A 20,493-nucleotide genomic window follows, 5' to 3' on the forward strand; every position below is an offset into this window, starting at 1 on the left:
TACGCTTCTTCTAAAATGCAACGTGTCAAAAAACATTTTGTGCAATGTGACGCGTCTTTTGTCGGTTTATTTTAGGAGGTATCGTTACCATTCTTTGAGAAACAACTCGATAATTGACTGCCACGGTTAAATCAGCAGATCCGGCGAAGATAATCTATTCCTAAAAATTGTGTGCAAAAAGATTATTCGGATTCACTACGTTGACGTTGTTTCATTTTCATAATTACTGTTTTTAAGTGGTGACTGGAAGTGAGATAGAACAATAGTCTTGCTCTCCCCAAAAAGTAGGCCATCTATTTTTTGCTTCTTCTTAGTTGTAGACATTTGGTTGGCAGCTCTTTCACTGTTAAAGCAGATAAACTGAAATATAATAATCAATTCAACTCCGTGGGGAAAAATGCTATGAATGCTTTTTAATGACCTAGCATGGCATAACTATACTTTTTTTTAATTATTGTTTATCATGCTCAACACATTTTAACAAGTATAGGAGTAGTATTTACGCAACACTTTGGCAGGTTAATGGAGGTTGCTTTTGATTACAAACATAATTAATATACTATGCAGTGGGCGACATCGACTTGAAACATTGGATGGTGTTGACTTGTTTTCCAAATTAACTTGTGATCTGTGGAGGGATTATAGAAGATAAACATACTTTGGAACTTTGCAACTTAATCAATTATTTAATCAATGGGGGGATTTGGCTAAGCACATAACCTAATTCTCTGTCTTACATTTAGACGTGCTATGCTTTTAATTTCAGGAAACAAAAAAGAATCACGCTGTCAAAATTCCTCCGTTAGGTGTGAACGGAGTGAGAGCTGCACAGGTTGTCACTCACAAGAAGCAAAGCAGACATTTTGGGAAAAGGAAACGGAATAGGTTTGAAACAAGTGTCAGCAAGATCACACCAGCTAGTTAACAATCTAGCACAAAACAAAACAAACTTTTCCGAGCATTTGTTCTATTTTTCCCTCCAAGCTACAATGCTGTTGTACGAATGTAAATGAACGCTTCTTGCAAAACGAGGGCGGCTCCAGATTGTCCAATTAAATTGAAAGCCATTCTGTGATTACACAAACTGAAACAAGCAGGAAGGCACATTCGGCTCTGGCAAAACGACCCCAGGCACCTCTAATGTGAAATACCCACCGACCACCACTGGGTGACAAATTGCACATAATTCGGTCCACATACTGTGCGAGCACACTTTGATTTAATCCGTCCAATTAAATGGCTTCATTCATATCGAGGAATTAGCCCAGAGGTGAAAAGCATCTGCACTAAATCACAACTTATCTAGTCGACGATTAGACACACAGTTGCTTTTGACAGGCCTTTTTTTTTTTTTTTTTTAAACCGGTGAACTATTCTAACAAGAGCCAACCCCGCCATCTCCCCGTGAATGCTTAGACGGCCGATGTGCCATCATTGTCACGCTTCTGACTCCATTGGGAGTCATTATAGAGGAAGCCCCTCATGGTTCTGCCTCGGCAAATCCACTCTTTTCAACTATTGTTAGAGACTAATGCACCGTGCCACACTGAGAATGGCCTGCTCTCATCCAACTCACTATAAATAGTCTCCTACTTAATCTATTCAAGATGTCACAGATTTAGTTGAGATAGATAGCCTTTTCAAAACACCAAAAGCACACAAGCGGACCGACGCTCGCCATCCACTGAGGTTTTCTACAACCCTGGCCACTGAGGAGGTCGCAAAATGAAGGCCAAAAAAAAAAGGGTTTAAATATTTGTATGATGCCTGGCACTGAGGTTTTGGAACAAGAAGGATTAAAAGAGGCAGTGGTGTCAAACACAAGGCCCGGGGGCCAGATACGGCCCGACAATCATTCCGAACTGCAACAAAACATTGATTTTGGCGAAATCGTCACTTGTGATCTCATTAGACAGTCCAACCAATATAAAAAGAATAAAAGGTGCGGATATATTGGAAGTAGATTTTGTTTCCTTTCTGCTTGGATGCACCTTATTTTTCACAACACGGTTTCAAACATTCCACTCGTTCTGGTCTGAATACTAAAGAGCGAAAACACAGCGCCAATTATTTCCCTGATAACGTATCTGCGACGCACTTCAATGTATTTCCGCGGCAAAAGTAGGACGCGTAAAAAAAAAAAAATGGAATCAAAAAGACGAACGGCAGCATGTATGACATTTGGCAGCGGGTGACAAATACATTATTGCTTTGTGCGCCAGCAAACTTGCTGGGGAGAGTAAGCTGTCACGGAGCCCTGCACCCCAGTCAGCATCACACTATAAATATCAATAAAAGAGGGAAGGCGAAATGTCCTCGGGGGGGGGGGGAGAGCACAGTCAGGTACATGAATTAGAAACATCGCAGATACATTTTCAGGAGGGGGCGGAAAAAGGAGCCACTGTTCATTCTTGCAACAAAATAAATGTTTACCTTCAGGGAGATGAGGCGGAATGATTGACTGTGGACTCCTGTCAGTCGTCAAAAGGACAGCTGGCTAACTGTGCATACAACTGTGATCTAGTTATAGTTTATAGATCTAGTTCTGAAATCAGAGACTAGTAAAAACTACACGTTACACGAATATACTATTATATTAGCACAAAAGCTACGTGAGTTTCATATTTTTTTTTTTTATATATATAAAATTGTCTGATAGGATTTATGTTGCAACAGCTTGACAAAGAGTCAGCTTTCAACAGGACCTAAAAAAAAACAAAAACAAGCATTCTGGGGAGTTTGAACTCTGGGGCCATATCAATTAGCGTTTGTTATTTTCCCGGAGAACAAGTGTGAAGAGGTCACACGAACCACACCTGGCGAGGCAGATGTCGAGATGGGGGGGTGGTCGACGGAGGTGACTTATCGCCTCACACTGCTTGGCTGTTCCAACATATGGAGATTTGTCATCCCCGCCCATCTGAACATGCCTTGGAGTCACAACACTAACTGGTGATATCACAACACTCAACAGACCTCCATCAAGGCCACGTAATTATCAGAAGCAGATGTTATCGCCTGAGTTTCATCATCCAAAATAAAATCTGTCAATATAATTTCAATTGGAAAATCCTTGGCATTACTGGTAATTAAATTCAAGTAAGAATAAAACTGGGAAAATGTTTAAAAAAAGCTTTCCTACTTCACGTTGATGAATTTACATACATATTTTCTGTTTATTCCATGACTCCGCTGGCAAACGCAGCAAATAATATGCAGCGGAACATTTACAGCCATAAAAGTGGAAGAAATGAAAGCAAACTACTCCTCGGGGTGAATGAAGCCGACACCTCCTGACCTCATTCTGCTCATTTTGCCTCAATGTGCTCTGCCTCAAAAAAAGGAACCTCAGATGAGTCCTAATGAAGCTTCTGGGCACCGTTTGATGCCAATTACTTTGTATGCTTTCTTCCTGACAGGATAGAAAGATTTGGAGTGGCCTTTCTGACCTGCTCTTTTGTTTGGCCTGATTCTGAACATGACCTCAAAAGAGTTTTCGGTGGACATTTTAAATCCAAGATTTGCACTGATGTTTCTTTTTTCAGAGGTCAGGATGTTTTATCTGATAATAGCCATATTTCCACATACTGTAAATTGAAGTTTATCTCAAGTGCTAGTACACCCGAGGCAGGAATAACGACGACAGAAGAGAGAACAGAGGAAGGAATCGAAGTTGCATCGTGGGAAATCTCCTTCCAGCCGACGCCTATGGCAGAATACGTGAGGGAATTCGAAACAAGCCTGAGCTAGCCTTAACCACAAGCCTTATCAAAAAAACGACGCCCTAGAAACAGAATCAAAAAGAGAAGCTTGAGTTCTACTTGCTGTCTATGATGTTTTAGTTTCATAATCAACCATATCGTTTTTCTACTCATATCTCAGTCAATGACTAGCAACAAGGTGAGGCGTAATTATCTATTTTTGCAGGCCCAGATCGGCGGATTAGAACAGCAGCGGCCATCTGTTGGAGTAAATATTCAAGTGTCTACTGGCAGGAACTTAATCGCTTTCCACGTGCCCACCGTGAAAAGCAAGAATGCGTCACGGTGCCTCGGTTATTCCACGTGCCGCAAATTCGGCCTTTTCAAACGATGATCGTGCTCCCGTTTTGCTTGGCACTCTCAAAGAGGTATTAAAGTACTTCTAGTATTGCAGTGCAATTGTATAGGTCATACATATTTTGGTGTATGAAGACCCAGGGCTTCTTGGAAGTTGTTATATGAAGACCCAGGGCTTCTTGGAAGTTGTTATCTGTGCCAGGCAGGGGCCAGATGGGACCCAACCTCAGCTCACTTCCCACTGGGCATTCATTTTAGCGCTAATTAGCTGCTTTTAGAAACTCCTTTCCAGACTCTAATAACGAAGACTCTCCAGCCAAGCACTCTCACACGAAAAAGAACTCGGGCTGTGCTCGGAATATGAAATCGGGATGTTGCACTTACATAATTACTGTCTTAATAAACCACATGATTATTTATTTGTGTGAGCAAAACTTGCAGACACATTGACAAATAATTTCACACGCGTAGAGACAATAGAGTTATACATTCAAATCGACTTTTTGTGCACCCCTGCAATGACTTGTTTGGCTCACGTGCAGATACAAACTGCTAATTGGGCCACCGGAGAATCGATTGGAATGCCCACAGTTGATGATGGATCATTGAGCCGATAGATTTCCACCTGTGGATAGGCAACATGTGTCGTGTTGTGTTTAGCCGGGAAAATCCATTACAACCTCCTCTTCTTTCTCTTAGCTACTTGTTGTCTTTCTTTATTCCTCCATCTTTATTACCTCTGCCAGGGTGGTAATGCTTTTGTTCGTGCGTGGTGGCCAAATGAGAAAGTTTGTGGACGGGTCACTAAAGAATACTGAAATATTTCTTGCACAGACTGACCGGATTTTAATTAACATTGGACATATATCTTTTGTAAATGGTGCAATGTCATGAAAGCGTAAGAGAAAATGCCAGATAAATCACGCAGCTTTATTTGGTTTTCCCGAAGCTTTGCGTTCGTCTCAAAGGGCAAAACTGTCCAAATAGCAAAAAGAATTGAAGAGTAAGTAAGCAAACAGCCGGCTGCAAAGTCACACTTTGACGGAATCCTCGAGGTGGTTCTTGTTAATGACTCGGATTCAAAAGGCAAGCAGCGCTTTCATGTCTCCTCTGATTTGTCGGCTTGTCTCGGAGCGAGGGGTTCGCTTTCGAAAGGACGGGTGTAACCTGTTTGTGACCTTTGGATCAAAAGTTCTCTTACATCGTTTGTAGTTGCAAAGATTTTTCAGTCACGCTGGTGATATTTGACCACGGACAAGTGTTTTCTAAAGTTTGACCTACTGACTGCTGGGGCAGCCCGATGAATTTATACTTGAATTATTTAGGATTTGGCAGCCTATCGGAAAAATTCGCAGTTTCTATTTCACGCAGAGCTATTCGGTTCTCGCACCCTTTTCACCCCATTTTAGATGGTCAAAGATTTCTTTTCGAGTTAAGCATACCTCTTGCGTATTTGTCATTTGCATCCTAGCCGAAATGGCCATTTTCCAGACCAATAAGCCAACAGAAATGAAGATTGATGTGTCGTTAACAGTCGAGCAGGCGGCATCGACTATCAACCGGCGCTGTTTGAAAGCAACACCTGCCACCGCGCAGATCATTGATTGACACTGATTGTGTCATTTTGATTGTCTCCAAATGGCCATTTTCTTGATTTTTTTTTTTTTGCCTGGACACATTTGGAAATGGTGGCAAGTTATTCATGGTAATGGGCACATTTGATATATTTCAATCATTTGATACATTTCAGGTTTTATTTTTTTTTGGTGAACAACATGGCCTGAGGTGGGAAAACGAGGCTAGACGATGACTAGAAACTTGAACTTATTAAGTGGGGTCTCTGACGCTTCCCCAAGAGGGACCCCGCTTTGTTTTGCCTGTGAGCAAAGTGTTGCGCATGAGCACCGTTGCTTCTCCTTGGGAACTATTGATTGTTGCTGGATTGACTCCCGGAGGAGAGTCCACAGTGCAGGCGCTTATTTATATAAACAATGTACTTGTCTTTATTGACAAGGCGGGAAAGCAGATTGATCCCTCTTTGTCTTGTTAGAGGTTCAACGCTGTCCCCAGGGCTCAGCAGTTCTCTTGGGGTACTTTTTTGTTATTTAAATGAAATAATGTGACACACTTGATGTATAGAGTATAGTGGTGTATTATTTTAATGAGTTTTTTTGCCTCCAGCATTTTATTCTGTAGTGGAATTTAACATTAATATATGAGACGTGAAATGAATTGCTGGCCAAACATGAAGGTCGTTTTGCATTTGTGTTTTTCCCAATACTTTTATATTGCAGAGGAAGGATTGAAATATAAAATGATTGTATTTAGAGATATATAAATAAAAAGTCGGTAAAAAGCAGCAGGTTTTGTGAAATATTTTTAGCAAATTTTCTGATGTTTCGTAATTCCCAAATGATGTTTAGCGCGTCACCTTTACGAGAGACAAAACCTGCAGAATGACTTTAAATACTAGCATTTTACACACCATTAAAAGCCATAATGAGGTTTCTCAGAGCTGTTCTATTGGCTGTTAAAAGTGCTGCTGCTTGATGCTTGTCAGCCGTTAATGGCCAGGATTTTATGTCCGTATTGCACGTTAAAAATCATCACGCCATCCATTAGCCAGACAGCATTGCGTCCATAAGCGGCGGCCTTAAACATGCTTGTTTTACTCCATGTTAATTGGGCGTCCATTAAAGCCGCAAACATTTAGCAACTTTGTTATTTTACAAGCTAATTACAATCGCTTTTATCTACGTTGCTGACGGCGGACGGTCGATTCTTTCGGAGGCGATTTTATGTGTACGACTCTTGTTTTGGAGAGAGACAAAGCATTGTAAGCAAAGTTCTGCAATTAAGTCGAAAGATAACTAAATTAAAGAAAGCGTCTTATTGCAGGGCCCAGGCAGGCCGTTAACTTAAGAGGCCAAGAGTGAAGCTTCTGTTTTTATGTGGCTAAACATACACAGAAATTTAATTGCGTTGTTTTTTTTGCCAACCCAATACAATAGTTTTGCTTAGACCAATGAACCACATGCTGCTTCACCAGAGTATATCTCCATACCTGTCCAGGCAAATATCCAGTTAATGCACTTGGTTTGTAAGTGTTGACTTCAGGCAAGGTTTTATTTCAGCATATTAGCACCAAGGTCATATCTGGAGGGTGTGTTGAACCAAAACAAGCTTTAACATAACCACTGAGGTCAGTTTGACAGCTGCTTGCATACTGATCAGACTGACTGTCAAAATATTCCATCATGAGAGTCACGCAAGACACAAATGTTTTTTTGGAAGACTGCCGAACGTTTAGTCAATAGTGATGCGGCTCATGCCCGCAAAATGGAAACTATGACCCCCCCCATGATAAACTTGTGCGTGCGCGACGGCTCACTGAGCCGTTTGTGTTTGCTCATCAAAGGCCTCAAACTTGAGACGGTTTTAATGAGAACGTCTGGCAGCCAATTATTGAGAATGACCTAATTGCGTGAGATACTTTTGACGCAAACACGCACACACACTCCACTCTTCTACTGGTTTGTTGATTTGCCTGTCGACACGCATCAGTCTGGTTGGCTCCTCTGGCCATGATGTGATTTTGAACGGTGGGGGTAGTTTTCACCCCATTTTATCTTCTCGTTACCGCCATTGAAGTCAGTCTTCTCGAATATACGTACGTCATTGACATCAAGATTAATTGTATTAGGTGTTCGGAATACAGGTTGAACAAATGTGCATACAAAAACAAACGTCAAGGCTGATCTGTGGAAAGTATTACAAAAGCCGCCCACTAGCAAAATGCCAAACTCTGCAGCTCTTAAAAAAATGTCTCGACGCAAATATGATGTTATCTCCCCCAAATTATTCGCCTGCGGGGCAACATGTCATCGGCTGTCGCCAAACATAATTACTCCCATTGCTGCCCTTTGGAAAGCGGCGGAGTGACGAATGCGTTCCTCTCCGTTGCTCATTCCGCGTTGTACTTCGAAAATTATGCCAAAGCGGAGCAGCTGTATTAACAAACACATCCAAAACTGTCAAGGCGAGGGGCTGGATGAAAAGACAGTGAATGCATCAAACACTCGGAGAAAAAGAAAAATAGAGGCTATTATGCATGCATGTGTTTGGCTGAGGCTTGCGATCTAATTTGCTGTATAAATACATATGACAGGTATGTAAATATATATGCAAAACTCCAGTGGAATCATTCGTTGTAAGTGCTTGGCCTGTCACGACCGAAGCACAAAGGCAATAGAACACATGCACAGGTAAGGTATAGCTTTTAGCATTTTTTTTTAGTGCTCAATTAAATGAGTGAATCCAACAGAAAGCTATAAATAGGTGTATTCTGAAGAAGGCAGACCTCTACAAAGAGATAAATAACTGTACACCCTGACAGGATGCAAGTAATAAAATTCGCAGAGGATGAAAAAACTTATGAGTATTGCCTGTCTATGAGTTGCTGCACCATTTGTATGCCATGCTAGTTTCATTTCCATCAGCATCAACCCAAAAAGTTTTGTTCAGACAATAAAATTTTTTTAGATGTTACCTGATGACAGTTTGAACTGCTGCTCCAGTCTTGGATGTGCTGCTGACGTGTCATTTATCCAGTGGCCGGCTCGGCAGACCTGTCAAAGTCCGCTGAGCCGGCCGGTCTGCCTTTGGAGAAGGGAATCCCAGGTTTGTGACAGGATATACGCCCTCTCATATCTGTTGATGGTCCCGCTTGCTCGTTTTTTTTTATTTCCATGGCCTCCTTGATCCACTGCTTTGCTGGATTCTGATGTTGTGATTTTTCCCTGTTCCAGTCCATGATGTGGTTGTTTCTTCTGCAGTGGTCTGTGATGGCTGATTTGAGATTTTCCTGTTCTGCTTTTTCTCTTATCGCCCCACTGTCTCCTTTTCACAATCTTTTTGATGTTCCTTTTTCCTTATGTTGAATGACCTGCCTGTTTGCAGGAAAAGTGATTCGGACTCTTGATGAAAGGAGAAAACACCATTTGTTTTTCATTGCGCAAAAACTTCTTGGTGAAATAAAAAACTTCCACAAATGTGTGCATGACTTGCAGCAACAACCGAAAAACAGAGAGTGAAAGAAACCAGGCAGCTAAATACAAGCAAACTGATGAGTCAGCAAGGTACACCTGAACAAGACAGGCGCTGATTGGTCGACACAAGAAACAGGTAGAAAAAATGAAGGAAAACAAGGCAACCTGAAAAAAGGCCCAATATAATCTAAAGATCAAAACACATGATAGAGAGTACTCAAAATTGTGTGAACCATTGGACAACACAGTTTTGATAAAAAAAAACAAAAACAACTTCAAGCACCATCATTTATTTATACTGCTCGATGAAGCCTATTTGTGTAAGCTCGACAGCATCTCCAAGCATCCACATTTACGTACCTTTTCTCCAACGTCAATTATACAATTAAACCACCTAATGTTTCGTGAGAGCGGGAATGCTTAAGCGAGATAATTAAAGACAGAAAGGTAATTAAACACTATATCGTAGAAGAGTTGATGATCAAGATCTAAGGAGGAGAGACTTAAGAAAAGCATGTTCCTGTAATTAATCTTAGGGCTATTATCGTTAATGTCATTTTGATCCAGAGAGTAAAAATAAAAGTTGCAACAGTTTGAGTTAATACAAATTAAAAATTCAAATATCAAAAACCTGTAATTAATCAAAGGCTTACTAGGAATTAGTGGCTTTCGGGCTAATTCATGATCCCGTGTAATCCACTGTGACTTCATGCACGTTGTAATTCCACCATCTTAATTGTGTGTCGGAGTGTTGGACGTTTCCGTCGCTAAGCTTTGACGTGTGTTTTTGAAGTTAACTTTTATTCACATTTGGTATTACTTGAAAAGTTTAGCAAAAGAATCAAAATGAGGTACTTGATAAATGAATATGTCATGTCCGTGTCAAGAGTGCTGAATGGTTGAAGGATTGCAAGCTGAAGGACTAAAGACGTCGGATTCGTGGGCAGTCATAAAAGGAAGGATCTATTTGATATATTTTTGAGGGCAGCAGAAGTTCAGATTGAAACGACTTTCCTATGAGACTTCAGTGTTGACGTCCTGCTATGGATCTCAAAAGGAGAACACGTTGGACAAGATTTTCTGTCCATTTTTTTATGTTGCTTATAATGTTCAGGGTTGCGGGAAACTCCCGATGGCCACCACGATCTTTTCCCATTATCCTCACATCATACCGGCGTAAACTAAAGGAGAGTTTTAAAAAATCTTTCTTCGATCCATGTTGGCCTCTTTCTTCTTCTTCTTTCTTCTAACACTGACTAGATGAAAGCAAGGGAGAGGTGAGTTGAAATACGACCATCCAAGAAATGGAGAGAGACAGCACGAATGAAAGTAAATGTGCTCTCCAGCTCGGCCCTCACAATATCTGCCCGGTCTTGCGGAACGTTCATCTCCTGACTCTTTCACACACTCGCATGCACGTACACACACACGCACACGCTACAACTTTGACATCACCTGTGTTGCTTCCAGTTTTCCCCATGTTGGCCTTTGTTCACAGCCAAGGGAATTAACAGGCCTCCAATGTTTCTGATTTAATCAACAGATTGTCTACCTTGCTTAAATGCTATTCGGGGAACGTGATTCACAAAGCATGCCAATGCTTTAACATGAAGACCAAGGCTGTCCATTTTTGGGTTGCAATAAAACTTTGGCATTCTTCACCTTCAATGTATTGAGTAGAAAAGATAAAATGAGCACATGTGCATCTCACCAATAAAAGACGATAAATCTCAATACATGGGGTCCAATAAAAATGGAAGCAGCCAGTTGGAACAGCAAAAACATTTCTATTTATTGGCCTGACTACACATTTTAAATGAGCAACCAAACACAGATGTGTCACAAATTTGCACTGCTCAGTTTTGATGGATGCCATCAGAGTTATTTGTTCAAAAATGGGATGTTCGAGCAACCGCGGAACGATTGTGCTATATCATTCTGGGATATTTTTGCAAATTTTATTGGAATGTACTCACAAACGTAATTAACGCTCTGAAATTTGTGCCTGTTTGGTTCAACACAGAGCTATTATTCTGCTGTAACACGGGTTAATTGAACCTTCTGGCATCTATCTATTTATATGCTCTACTTGTGTCACTGGGATATCTGATTTGGAGAAAATATTCCAGAACAAATGCCGTTCTATCATTTCTGCATTGACTGTAGGTAAGACTGATGAGATATTTCAGCGCCTTCTCCCTGGCTGTATTCAAATTTGGAAAGAAAAACGATGCAGGCCGTATCTGTGTGCTGTACCCTGGGAAAAAACAAAACAATGCATAGCGCCAGCACGCTATACGAGTATTGGTAAACAACCTCTCTAATTAAACTAATTGATTTCACACACCTGGCTAAGCCACCATGATGGATGGAGTGGCCAACGTTCTGTGCATGCAAATCGCATTTTAATTCGTGCCTGAGCTGTACACACAAATACAGTATATAAATATACATACACATATTGTGCATTTTTGTCTGAAAAAAAATGTGTGCCTCAAAATCTGATACAAGTTTTTCCCCGTAGCGAACTAATTGTAATTTTTCTGCAATGCTCCAGTGCATTGGTAGGCAACTCTGGTTAGCAAATGACAGGATTGTTATCCAGCTTCTGCAGACCTTGCTAATTATCTGACCGTTTGAATCAGTGTGCCGCAACATAGAGAACATGCAGGACAACGACTCTCGAGGATTGGAGTTGCCTACCCGTGGTCTAGTCTTCTCCTTTTCCAAAATGCAAAGGCGCCCCTCCCTGCGGCCATCTTACTGTGGAACACAAATTAGGCATGACACGTGCCTTCAGAGGGCGCCACGCTTCTCACACCCTCATCTAGCAAAATAGTGCATTTTAATTGAACATCCTCAAGCTGACCCCACGCGCACATGCGGTGACAGATATTTTGCGGGAAAGGTCGTCCGCTGTGTGGCACAGGGGGCTTCACACATGGCTGCTGCTGCTGACACTAAAAGACAGGGGGGGTTGTATCCCCTGCGTGTGTGTGCTACGCTGCTCACGGTGCCGCTAATGAAATGAAAAACAACAACGTTAATGAGCATTCTTCAGATATATCAATCGCGCAACGGGCGTCTTCATCAGAAGCAAACAGATTGGGGAAAAAAATAGCCATTCACAGCACGTCACTTGAAAGTTCACTTGCTCGGGTCATGCTGTGGCCGCAGAAATATCTCTGCTATCTTTGTAGATGCGGAATATGCATACATATTTAATCTCCGTGCTCTGCTGCCCTTTAGTCCAGCTGGAATTGTGGAAAGAGGCAGACAAGTCTATGTCTATGTCAGTGTCTATGTTAATCATTTTTCTACCTCCAAACTTGTCTTTCCAACCCCAAGCAGGCCTCACTGATGGTGCACGTCGCCCCCTGTGATCGCCCTCTGGTACTACAATCATCACAGCCAGCTGTGGCACAATTAATTTCTCATTAGTGTGTAGGCAATAACTATCACGCCACTTTGTTTGCAATTTTTTTTTTCTCCGTTTGCCAAAGCAGACCCCTACCCTCCCACCGCCCCCCATCATCATCACCGCCGCCACCGCCATCAGCGATACCCTGCTGGCGGGAAGCGTTCACGTCCCCACCGAAAGCAAACAACAATTAGCTTCCTGTTGACACAGTAAATGGTAGACAATGGTGTACAAATGAGCTCCTGCTGAGGAACCGACAACAGGGACTTTCACTTTAGGAGTTGCTTAATTAAGCATCTTCACTTCTTCATTTGTTGACATACAGCCTTGTATAGTCATCACCTTCGAGAGGTTACATAATTGATAACATCCCGACGACAACGATTTGCGTCTTCGCTGCACCGTCTTTGTCGGCAGCTGTATTTTATTTGGTTCATCGTGCTGAATCGACGATTTGGCCTGCGCTGTAATTTTAGGTTCAAGTGTAGCGTGACGACACACTTCACGCTTCACTGGATGTTTCGATGTTTTAGAAGTGGTCCATTCCTGAAGGCCAGGGACAGTGCTTCGGTCAAATTTTGTCGACTCCAGATTCGTTATTTAGCCGTTTCAATAAGCAAGGCCTGCTAGTTGAGTCAACATTTTGCAATTTTTGGATGGGAGTTTTGTAATCATCTCGGAGGGTGATTTCTCAGGTATGATTTTAGGCTCCTGCAAGATTTGGGGTTGCGGTCAGTGCAGACGGCGACTTTGATCGATCGTCTCTCTTCGCGGGCGTTAAAAGCGCCATTTCAGCAGCGGCGGCAGCCTTCGCAAAATATCCCACGGCTCAGAGCGTCTGCTATCTGCTTAGAGAGCAGATGGGCATATAATAGAAGATTGTGCTGGCTAAATTGTTTTGAGAAAGGAAAAATGGAGAACGCACCGACCCGACACCTGGGGAACCACGCTATCTGATTGTATGCCGAGTGGCATCATAAAGGTGTGGCTTTCCTGAGGCAATTACTTTTAACCTTATTTTCGGTCAGAAGAGTTATCAATATATGTGTCATGTGATGTTCATATGGGAAAGTAGTTCTAAAACTTTTGAAACAAAATAGGCTACCGTCTAAGAAAAATACTTAGTTAAAAGTAGTTTAAACAAATAACGCATTGCTCATACTGTATTTTTAATTATTTTATTATATTTATTTATTTTCTTCTTAGCATACTGAGGCAAAGAAACCCCTTCACAACAATCTTTACTAAACAATCTCCAAAAAATAAATGTCAGACACAAACAATCTGAATTGGCAATATCCTGAGAATTAAATTTGATCTTACATTTCAAAAAATCCTGTCCAGTGCACATTGGAATAATTATCAGTATTATTTTTCAAAATGATTTCGAAACTCATCGATTTGATTGCTGATACAAACTGTCTGAATTTAAGTGTTTGACTTTGGTGCCCAGTGTTTAATTAAGGAGAATAGCAAAATAAGATCTGGCAAAAAAAAATAAAAGTGGGACATTATATTCACGGCACACATTAAAATGTATTTTACAAGCGTGCTGTCGTAATCCCCCTATTCAGCCATGTCTTGCGTTGGAACCCCCACCATGAACATTTGGGATTAGGCAATAGTGTCGTCTGGACACACACTTGAGTGTCAAACACTTCCATTTTACTGGCTGGCGGGGCCCCCCCTTCCCTGCCGGGTACGAGCGGTGGGCAAAAATGGCGACTTGCCGGCGCAAGCCTGGCACCTCTCCAGGCCGTGAGGGTAGCAAGCCTGGCAGCGCAGCTCGCTGATGGACTCGTTGAAGCGGTTGGCCAGCATGGACAGCTTGCTGCCGTGACACAGCGAGCACGGCGTGCAGCCCGAGCCGCCGCAGAGCTGGCAGCACACCGGCTCCTGGACAACATGGCGGGGGGCGGGGCGGGGACATAGAAGGGAAAGGAAGTTTAACATTTACAACATCTGACCCTGACCTTTTGCCAAAAATTTAAATACACCTCAGGATAAGCTTGTTGCGACTTCCAGTAATCAATTCTTTGATCACAAAGGTGAAGAAAATGTTCAATTTAAACTTGATTAGCGCCTGTGTCATATTTTGGCGGTGCAACAAATCAGAAGTGACAGACGCTTGAGAATGATGGCAATATAGCAGCACACACGATGAGACAGACTGGCAAATATGGAGGAATGAGATTAGCCTAACACACAAATGGAGGTAATAAATACTCCTGGCAGGGCAGAATACTTTGGATCATTACCTGCGCCTGTGAGGTTGCTTTGCGCTCGGCCTCCTTCGCACGCCTCCTGCTGCCACGCTCACGGGCTTGCGGATAAACCTCCGGAGACGCGGGGGGCGCCGTCCCGTGGCGTATAACGTCGGCCTTCCTCGCAGGTGCTCGTACGATTCGCAGGTTGCTGGTGTAGATGATGATCTTTCCAAAGTCCAACACCGACTGAGAGCAAAGACAGATTATGCGTCGCATTATTTTCGATCTATTTACATTGATATGGATTAAAATTAAAAGCAATACTGTCGAAGACTTCTTCCTGTGACTTATCTTTCTTTTTTTTTTTTTTCTCTCTCTCAGGGTGCAGATATCTGCAGGCATTTGCATTTTTTTTTCAAACATGGCGAAATGACAATCAGATAAGGGGCACTGTGCTCCGGCCGAGCCTGTCTTTTAAAAACAGCGAAGGGGAGTATAGAGGCGAGCGGTCATGTCTGTGAACCTAAAATACCGCCCGTGTATAAAATCCACATTTCTGTCCTTCACTGATAAACGGGATAAGAATGTCACGTCTCAGCCGGCGTGTGGCTTTTTTTGTGCGGCGGATGAAGCTGACACTAAGCCACCGAGCCTCCTGACATTGTCGCTAAAGTGTCGACTTTGCCTTGGCTCGTAAGTTTTTGTTCCCTTCGAACGGAAATTTACTTAAATTGCACAGGGATTCGAGCCCCTCCCCCCCAGCATCTTTATGAAACATATCAGCTGTTTATTATTGTTGGGTTTCGTTTTTTTTCTATGTGGGACGCAAACATACAAGCGTTGCTACAATCCGATTATAAATCCTTTCATGTAATTTACATACAGTAAATCCAATGAGATTATGCGGCAGAAATAGTGAGATTTTTTTTTTTTTAAATACCATGAGAGGAATTAAAGGACGGGGTTTAAGGGTTACATAATATAAACGGTCTTATCGGGATGTTTGGAGGTCTGAACCGCCCAATGCTCTTGCTAACCAAAACAGCAGCACAGATGAAGTCAAGTGCAGATACGCTGACGGAAACTCAAATGAGCATTAATGAGAAACAATTATGATCCTTCCAGGAGTTGTTGTGAATACATTTCAAGTCAAATCACGTCGCGACTGAGCCCGCCGCTTACTTTGGGGTCTCCATCTGTTTGGTTGGTGTGGCCCGCAGGAGCCTTGTAGCCTCCTATGCCTCTGTACACGTTGATTCTCTGGGCAATGAGCCCTGTTGGAGGCTCCACACCTGGGTGGGCGCACAATAACAACATGTTGTCACGCTACTCCAGCTTTCATCCTCCAACACAACATATGGCCTTCAATTAGCAATCAATCCCATTCTTTGTTTTTAAATAATTTTCAAGAAGCTACAGTCTGAACGCACTGAATAGCCTTTGAAGAGCAACTTTCCTGGCAGGAGCTCTGACCAAAGCGAACTTTTCCAGCAGAGGCCTTCCCAAGCAAACAAAAAAACAGCTATCAACCCACCCTGCCGTTCCGATGAAGACTCCTCAAAGCCGCACAGCTGCTCCATCTCCAGGTGGCTAGGCGCTATCTTCCCGTGCGGGAGGAAGCTGTGAGGGTACTTCTCCTCAGGGCTGTCCAGCTCCTGCCCGTCCTCGTACACGTGCTTCAGGACCCGGCCGCTGTAGGACGACGCCAGCTTGAACCTGACCTGGCGGTTTGGAAGCAGAGTACGAGCTGTCAAGATGCGCAGTGCCGAGAAGATGATCCGGAAAAGCTGAAGGGTTTGATCTATTATGGGAGACGCGAGTATAGGATCAGAGGGTGTCGACGGAGAGGCAGGCACGTTTATATAAGGCAGAGTGGGAATTAAAAAAATAACATACACTGACTAGTTAATTGAAAAGTCAATAATTACATTTTAACTGAAACAAAAACTTGAATGAAAAAATCCTCAACCAGCCCACTGAATTGTAACATTTGCCAAATAGCAATTGCACATGTGATTGTGGGCCCGAAAGCACACACTGATGCCAGAATACATTTGGTTCACCTTCTGACAGCCCGACACGAGCAGCTTCTCTCCAGATAACTCACCTTTCTGTGCTTGGCGCCTTCATGTCGCTGACTCTTTTTTCTCTGGGGTTCCTCCATGACGTCTGCTGGGATGCAGAGAGCAGGCGGGTCAGTCTATAAGGTGAGAACGTCAGCATTAAGCAGTCACCGCTTGCTGCGATCAACGGCAAAAGACAGCACGAGCGGGGACGGACCGGAGTCCTGCCTGCTCAAGAGCTGTGTGGACCAAGGTGGGTGGATTGAGCCCTTATTTTTCTGGTGGATGAGTGAGTTAGCGTGTGTGTGTGTTTGGCGTGCCTCCTGTGCTTAACAATGATCTACCATTGGCCCACTTTTATTGGTAAGCACGTTAAATTATTCACACTTGGATCGGGTGTGCCAAAGGGCGGTGAAGAAACCAGAAGCTCTGTCATCAAATAGTTATGACTGCTTGAATAGAAGCCTGTGTGCACGTGTGTGTGGATATTTGTGTGTGTGTGTGGGAGTTGTTACACAACAGAGGACAGCTTGTCAATGGAGTGGGGTGTCTGTGTGGTATTGTAAATATGTCAGCAGGACTAATATTAGATATACCTACACTCTAGTATTATGAGAACATGCAGTATTGATAGAATTGAAAATATTTCTTGTCAATTGTGCTGCTCCATAATATTTGTCGCTCGACGCAGAGGATCAAGACTTGATTAATTGTTCATTTTTGTCAGTATAAATAAAAACAGAGGCTAACACAGAGTGTTTTTTCTATAACAAAAGCACGGAACAAGCGAGCCGCTCATGCAAAAACGGTGTCCACGCAAGCGCATCACGTTTTGAGTCTATCACCCCTATCAACATCCAACGTGACCCTCATCCATTCGTCGTGTCGTGCACATCGAAAGTTCAGCAGGTGCACGTGTGCATATGTGTCACTGTCTGGCCTCAAGAAACGTCTAACATCAAAACTTTCTATTCTTTGGGGCGTATTCACTATTTGCAAAATGTCAAAAGAGAAGCCTGACGGAAGTCTTTGCTCAAGTGCTCAAGCAAAAAGCTTTAAACAGTGCCTTGTAAAATGACAATAAAGACAGCCAATCAGCTCATCTTGTATTTTTGTCAGGCGTTTCCATAACAACACAGCTTGTTTTTTTTCCCTCATATGGTTTTAAGCTTCATTGTGACTCATTTCCACTCCGGGCTTTGTCTGTATACTTTTCATTGTGTAAAGCATATAAAAAGGCAAATGGGGAAAAAAAAAAAGGCCCCCGCTGTGCTACTTTGGGGCGTGTTCTCAAGAGTAAAACGAGACACCCGCAGTGTCGTGGAAGAAACTGATTGCGAAATAAATATCTGTTTGACAGTGTCTCTGCATATTGAGCGTTGTTTTCTTTGAAATTGTCTGTCCAGTGTGAAATGAAGCCGACAAGTACTTCTTGTATGTGACTATTTGGTACATAGCGGAATCAAATCATGTTGTACATGTTCTGAATTGTGAGGGGAATATAAAGCATGCAATGTCACCTTTAAATGCATTTTCTGTTGGATATTATTGGATGGTGCAGGTCTTAAGGAATAAAGTGGCCTCCTCCCCTGCACCAAACTTCACCTTCCGACGCTGACTCTGCCTTCAGGCTGCTCAGTGGTAGCAGGGAGGGATCTGAGTGAGAACCAAGGGGGAGTTGAAAAGACTAATGGAAAGCGGGAAAGGAGACGGATGACACGACGACGGCCACCAAGGAGAGGGAGGAAAGGGAGGAGTGATGAAGAGCAGATTGATGTTAGAGAGCGTACGTGTCTGATATCGTGTCACCAACACCGTGAATATGTTGGGTAAAGAAAAGCAGAAGTTTTGACAATATCAAATAAAAAATAAATACCTCAGGACACATTTTGCATTGCGCCTGTTGTTGTGGTCAGCCGAACACAAGTACCGCTTTGACTATATAATTTTGTTCAGTATAAATTATTGATTTATATTATTATAAATTAAAAAAATATATAGTGAAGTCCAAGCTAAAAGAGTAAATATCATGACAAGATTGCTGGGCCATTCAAAGAAAAATCTGCTCCACGGCAACTTGTGAAGTGGAACATTTAAACGTCATCATCTTAATTAGTTTGTCAATCAAAAACGAAGGCAGATAGCAAGCTAGCGTTTCGCCGGGGGTGGATTGATGGCTCAATTAGCTGAAGGGTGCTACTCGTGTCTTTTCAACGCACGCAAATACGAATCTAGTGCCGAGTCCTCTCGTAAACACTCCATTCTAACTTCTATTCCATCTCAGGACTGCAAAAGAAGGCGCATTGTCGTTGCCATGGCAACTCCGCATCGCCTATTTTACTGCGCTGTTATTGCTTGCTCTTTTCAACATTAGATCAAAAAACGATTTTCAAGCTTACATTTGTACTTGATCGGATAGTTATGTCATGACTTCATCCAGCATAGATAAACATATATATATATATTTTTTTTTTTAAAGGATCAAATGGAAAAACCTAATTACTTTGCGCAAACGACTAACCTGGAAAGGCTGAAATTGTTCTAGCTATAAAAGATTGTTTAGCACTGTTGGCAACAATGAGAAGATGTCAGAGCTTTAAATAACTGGCCTCACACGCCTACCCCGTCTGTCATGTGGGATCTGAGGTGCGGCGGATTCTTTGGATCTCATTTGTTTTACAGTCCATTTGATGCACCGGGAGTCTTATTCTTCACTCTGTCTGACTTGATGGCTTCTCACTTTTAACACCCTGCTTCACTGCACGCTCATGACTGTTTGTTTGCTTGTGGCTTTATCCGTCTTTTTGTCTCGACACCATTCTGTCTTAAGGATTCTTTCTGAATCCCGCTTCCCATTATCTCTCTAATAAAATAGCCGATCGGCCCTGGGTCACCCGATCGTTTACAGTACGCGTGTCCACATTTATTTGACGAGGAACTATATTTGCTGAGTTGGGTGGGTTTCCAAAAATGGCCCTAGAGATAGAAAGGTAGATTGATGGTTTAATGGATCAACCCTATTGGCATTCGTGCCTCTCACATAAGAATGTTTGCTAGCATCAAGGACAAGACTCTGTAATTGGATCTAAGTTGTGAGAAATTGTGAACACAACAAAGTCTCTTTTAAATGTGTTTTGCCGCCTCGTCGCATTTGCTCGTGGTGCACGCAAGTCAAGTGTTCTTCATCTGAATGGAATGCTTTAATTTAATGACCTTTCCCGTGCATGTCAGCGTCGCACAAATTTCCGCATCATGCATATGACACCTCCGCCAGTCGGCTTACCCGACGCCTCGCCGCGCTTCATTGTTTGTGTCTGCCTTTGAGTGACGGGTCATCCTCTGAAGAAGCTCGCTCGCTAGATTGGACATGCTTGCGTGATCGCAGCCTGTGCTCGTCTTTGAAGGAAAAGGCAAGGCCGCTTGGTTCGTGTTTATATTTAGAGATTTTAAAGACGTGTTCAGATTCTGCATACTTGGAGATGTTGGTGCTCACACATGATCAGGATAGGTGGACAAACACATCAAGAGCCCAACAGATTGATGGATTAACAGACTGTCGGGCAATAAATATGATCAGACACCTGTCTGTCATTTGACGGACAGACAGGTGGATAAAATGCTCGGTGGACAGATGGACCAAATGGTGGACATATGGACGGACAGATTAACTTTTATTGTCCTGTCCAGCTGTCCGTA

The 20,493-nt window shown here is 42.7% G+C and overlaps 1 protein-coding gene across 2 annotated transcripts; it reads right to left on the reverse strand.

Annotated features, from left to right (window-relative positions):
* Positions 1-13,749: 13,749 nt before the first annotated feature.
* Positions 13,750-20,066, reverse strand: LOC125982749 (glutaredoxin domain-containing cysteine-rich protein 2). Of its 2 annotated transcripts, none has more exons than XM_049743743.2 (6): positions 18,318-20,066; positions 16,842-16,903; positions 16,269-16,455; positions 15,917-16,026; positions 14,786-14,980; positions 13,750-14,423 (listed from the first exon to the last, which is right to left on the reverse strand). In XM_049743743.2, the coding sequence occupies exons 2-6, from the start codon at positions 16,896-16,898 to the stop codon at positions 14,193-14,195; spliced, it is 780 nt and encodes a 259-aa protein (XP_049599700.1). In that variant the 5' UTR covers positions 16,899-16,903; positions 18,318-20,066; the 3' UTR covers positions 13,750-14,192. The 2 variants fall into 2 exon arrangements, with proteins under 2 accessions (XP_049599700.1, XP_049599699.1); XM_049743742.2 differs by having other exon boundaries at positions 16,842-16,934.
* Positions 20,067-20,493: the final 427 nt, after the last annotated feature.

The sequence above is a fragment of the Syngnathus scovelli genome, chromosome 15, assembly GCF_024217435.2.
Source record: "Syngnathus scovelli strain Florida chromosome 15, RoL_Ssco_1.2, whole genome shotgun sequence".
NCBI classification, from domain to species: Eukaryota; Metazoa; Chordata; class Actinopteri; order Syngnathiformes; family Syngnathidae; genus Syngnathus; species Syngnathus scovelli.

Excerpts from the sequence above, each read along its gene's own strand:
- LOC125982749 (XM_049743742.2), bottom strand. Across the intron at positions 16,027-16,268 it reads GTCTTCATCGGAACGGCAGG|GTGTGGAGCCTCCAACAGGG; the intron begins GTGGGTTGATAG and ends GCGCCCACCCAG. Across the intron at positions 14,424-14,785 it reads AAGCAACCTCACAGGCGCAG|GAGCCGGTGTGCTGCCAGCT; the intron begins GTAATGATCCAA and ends CATGTTGTCCAG.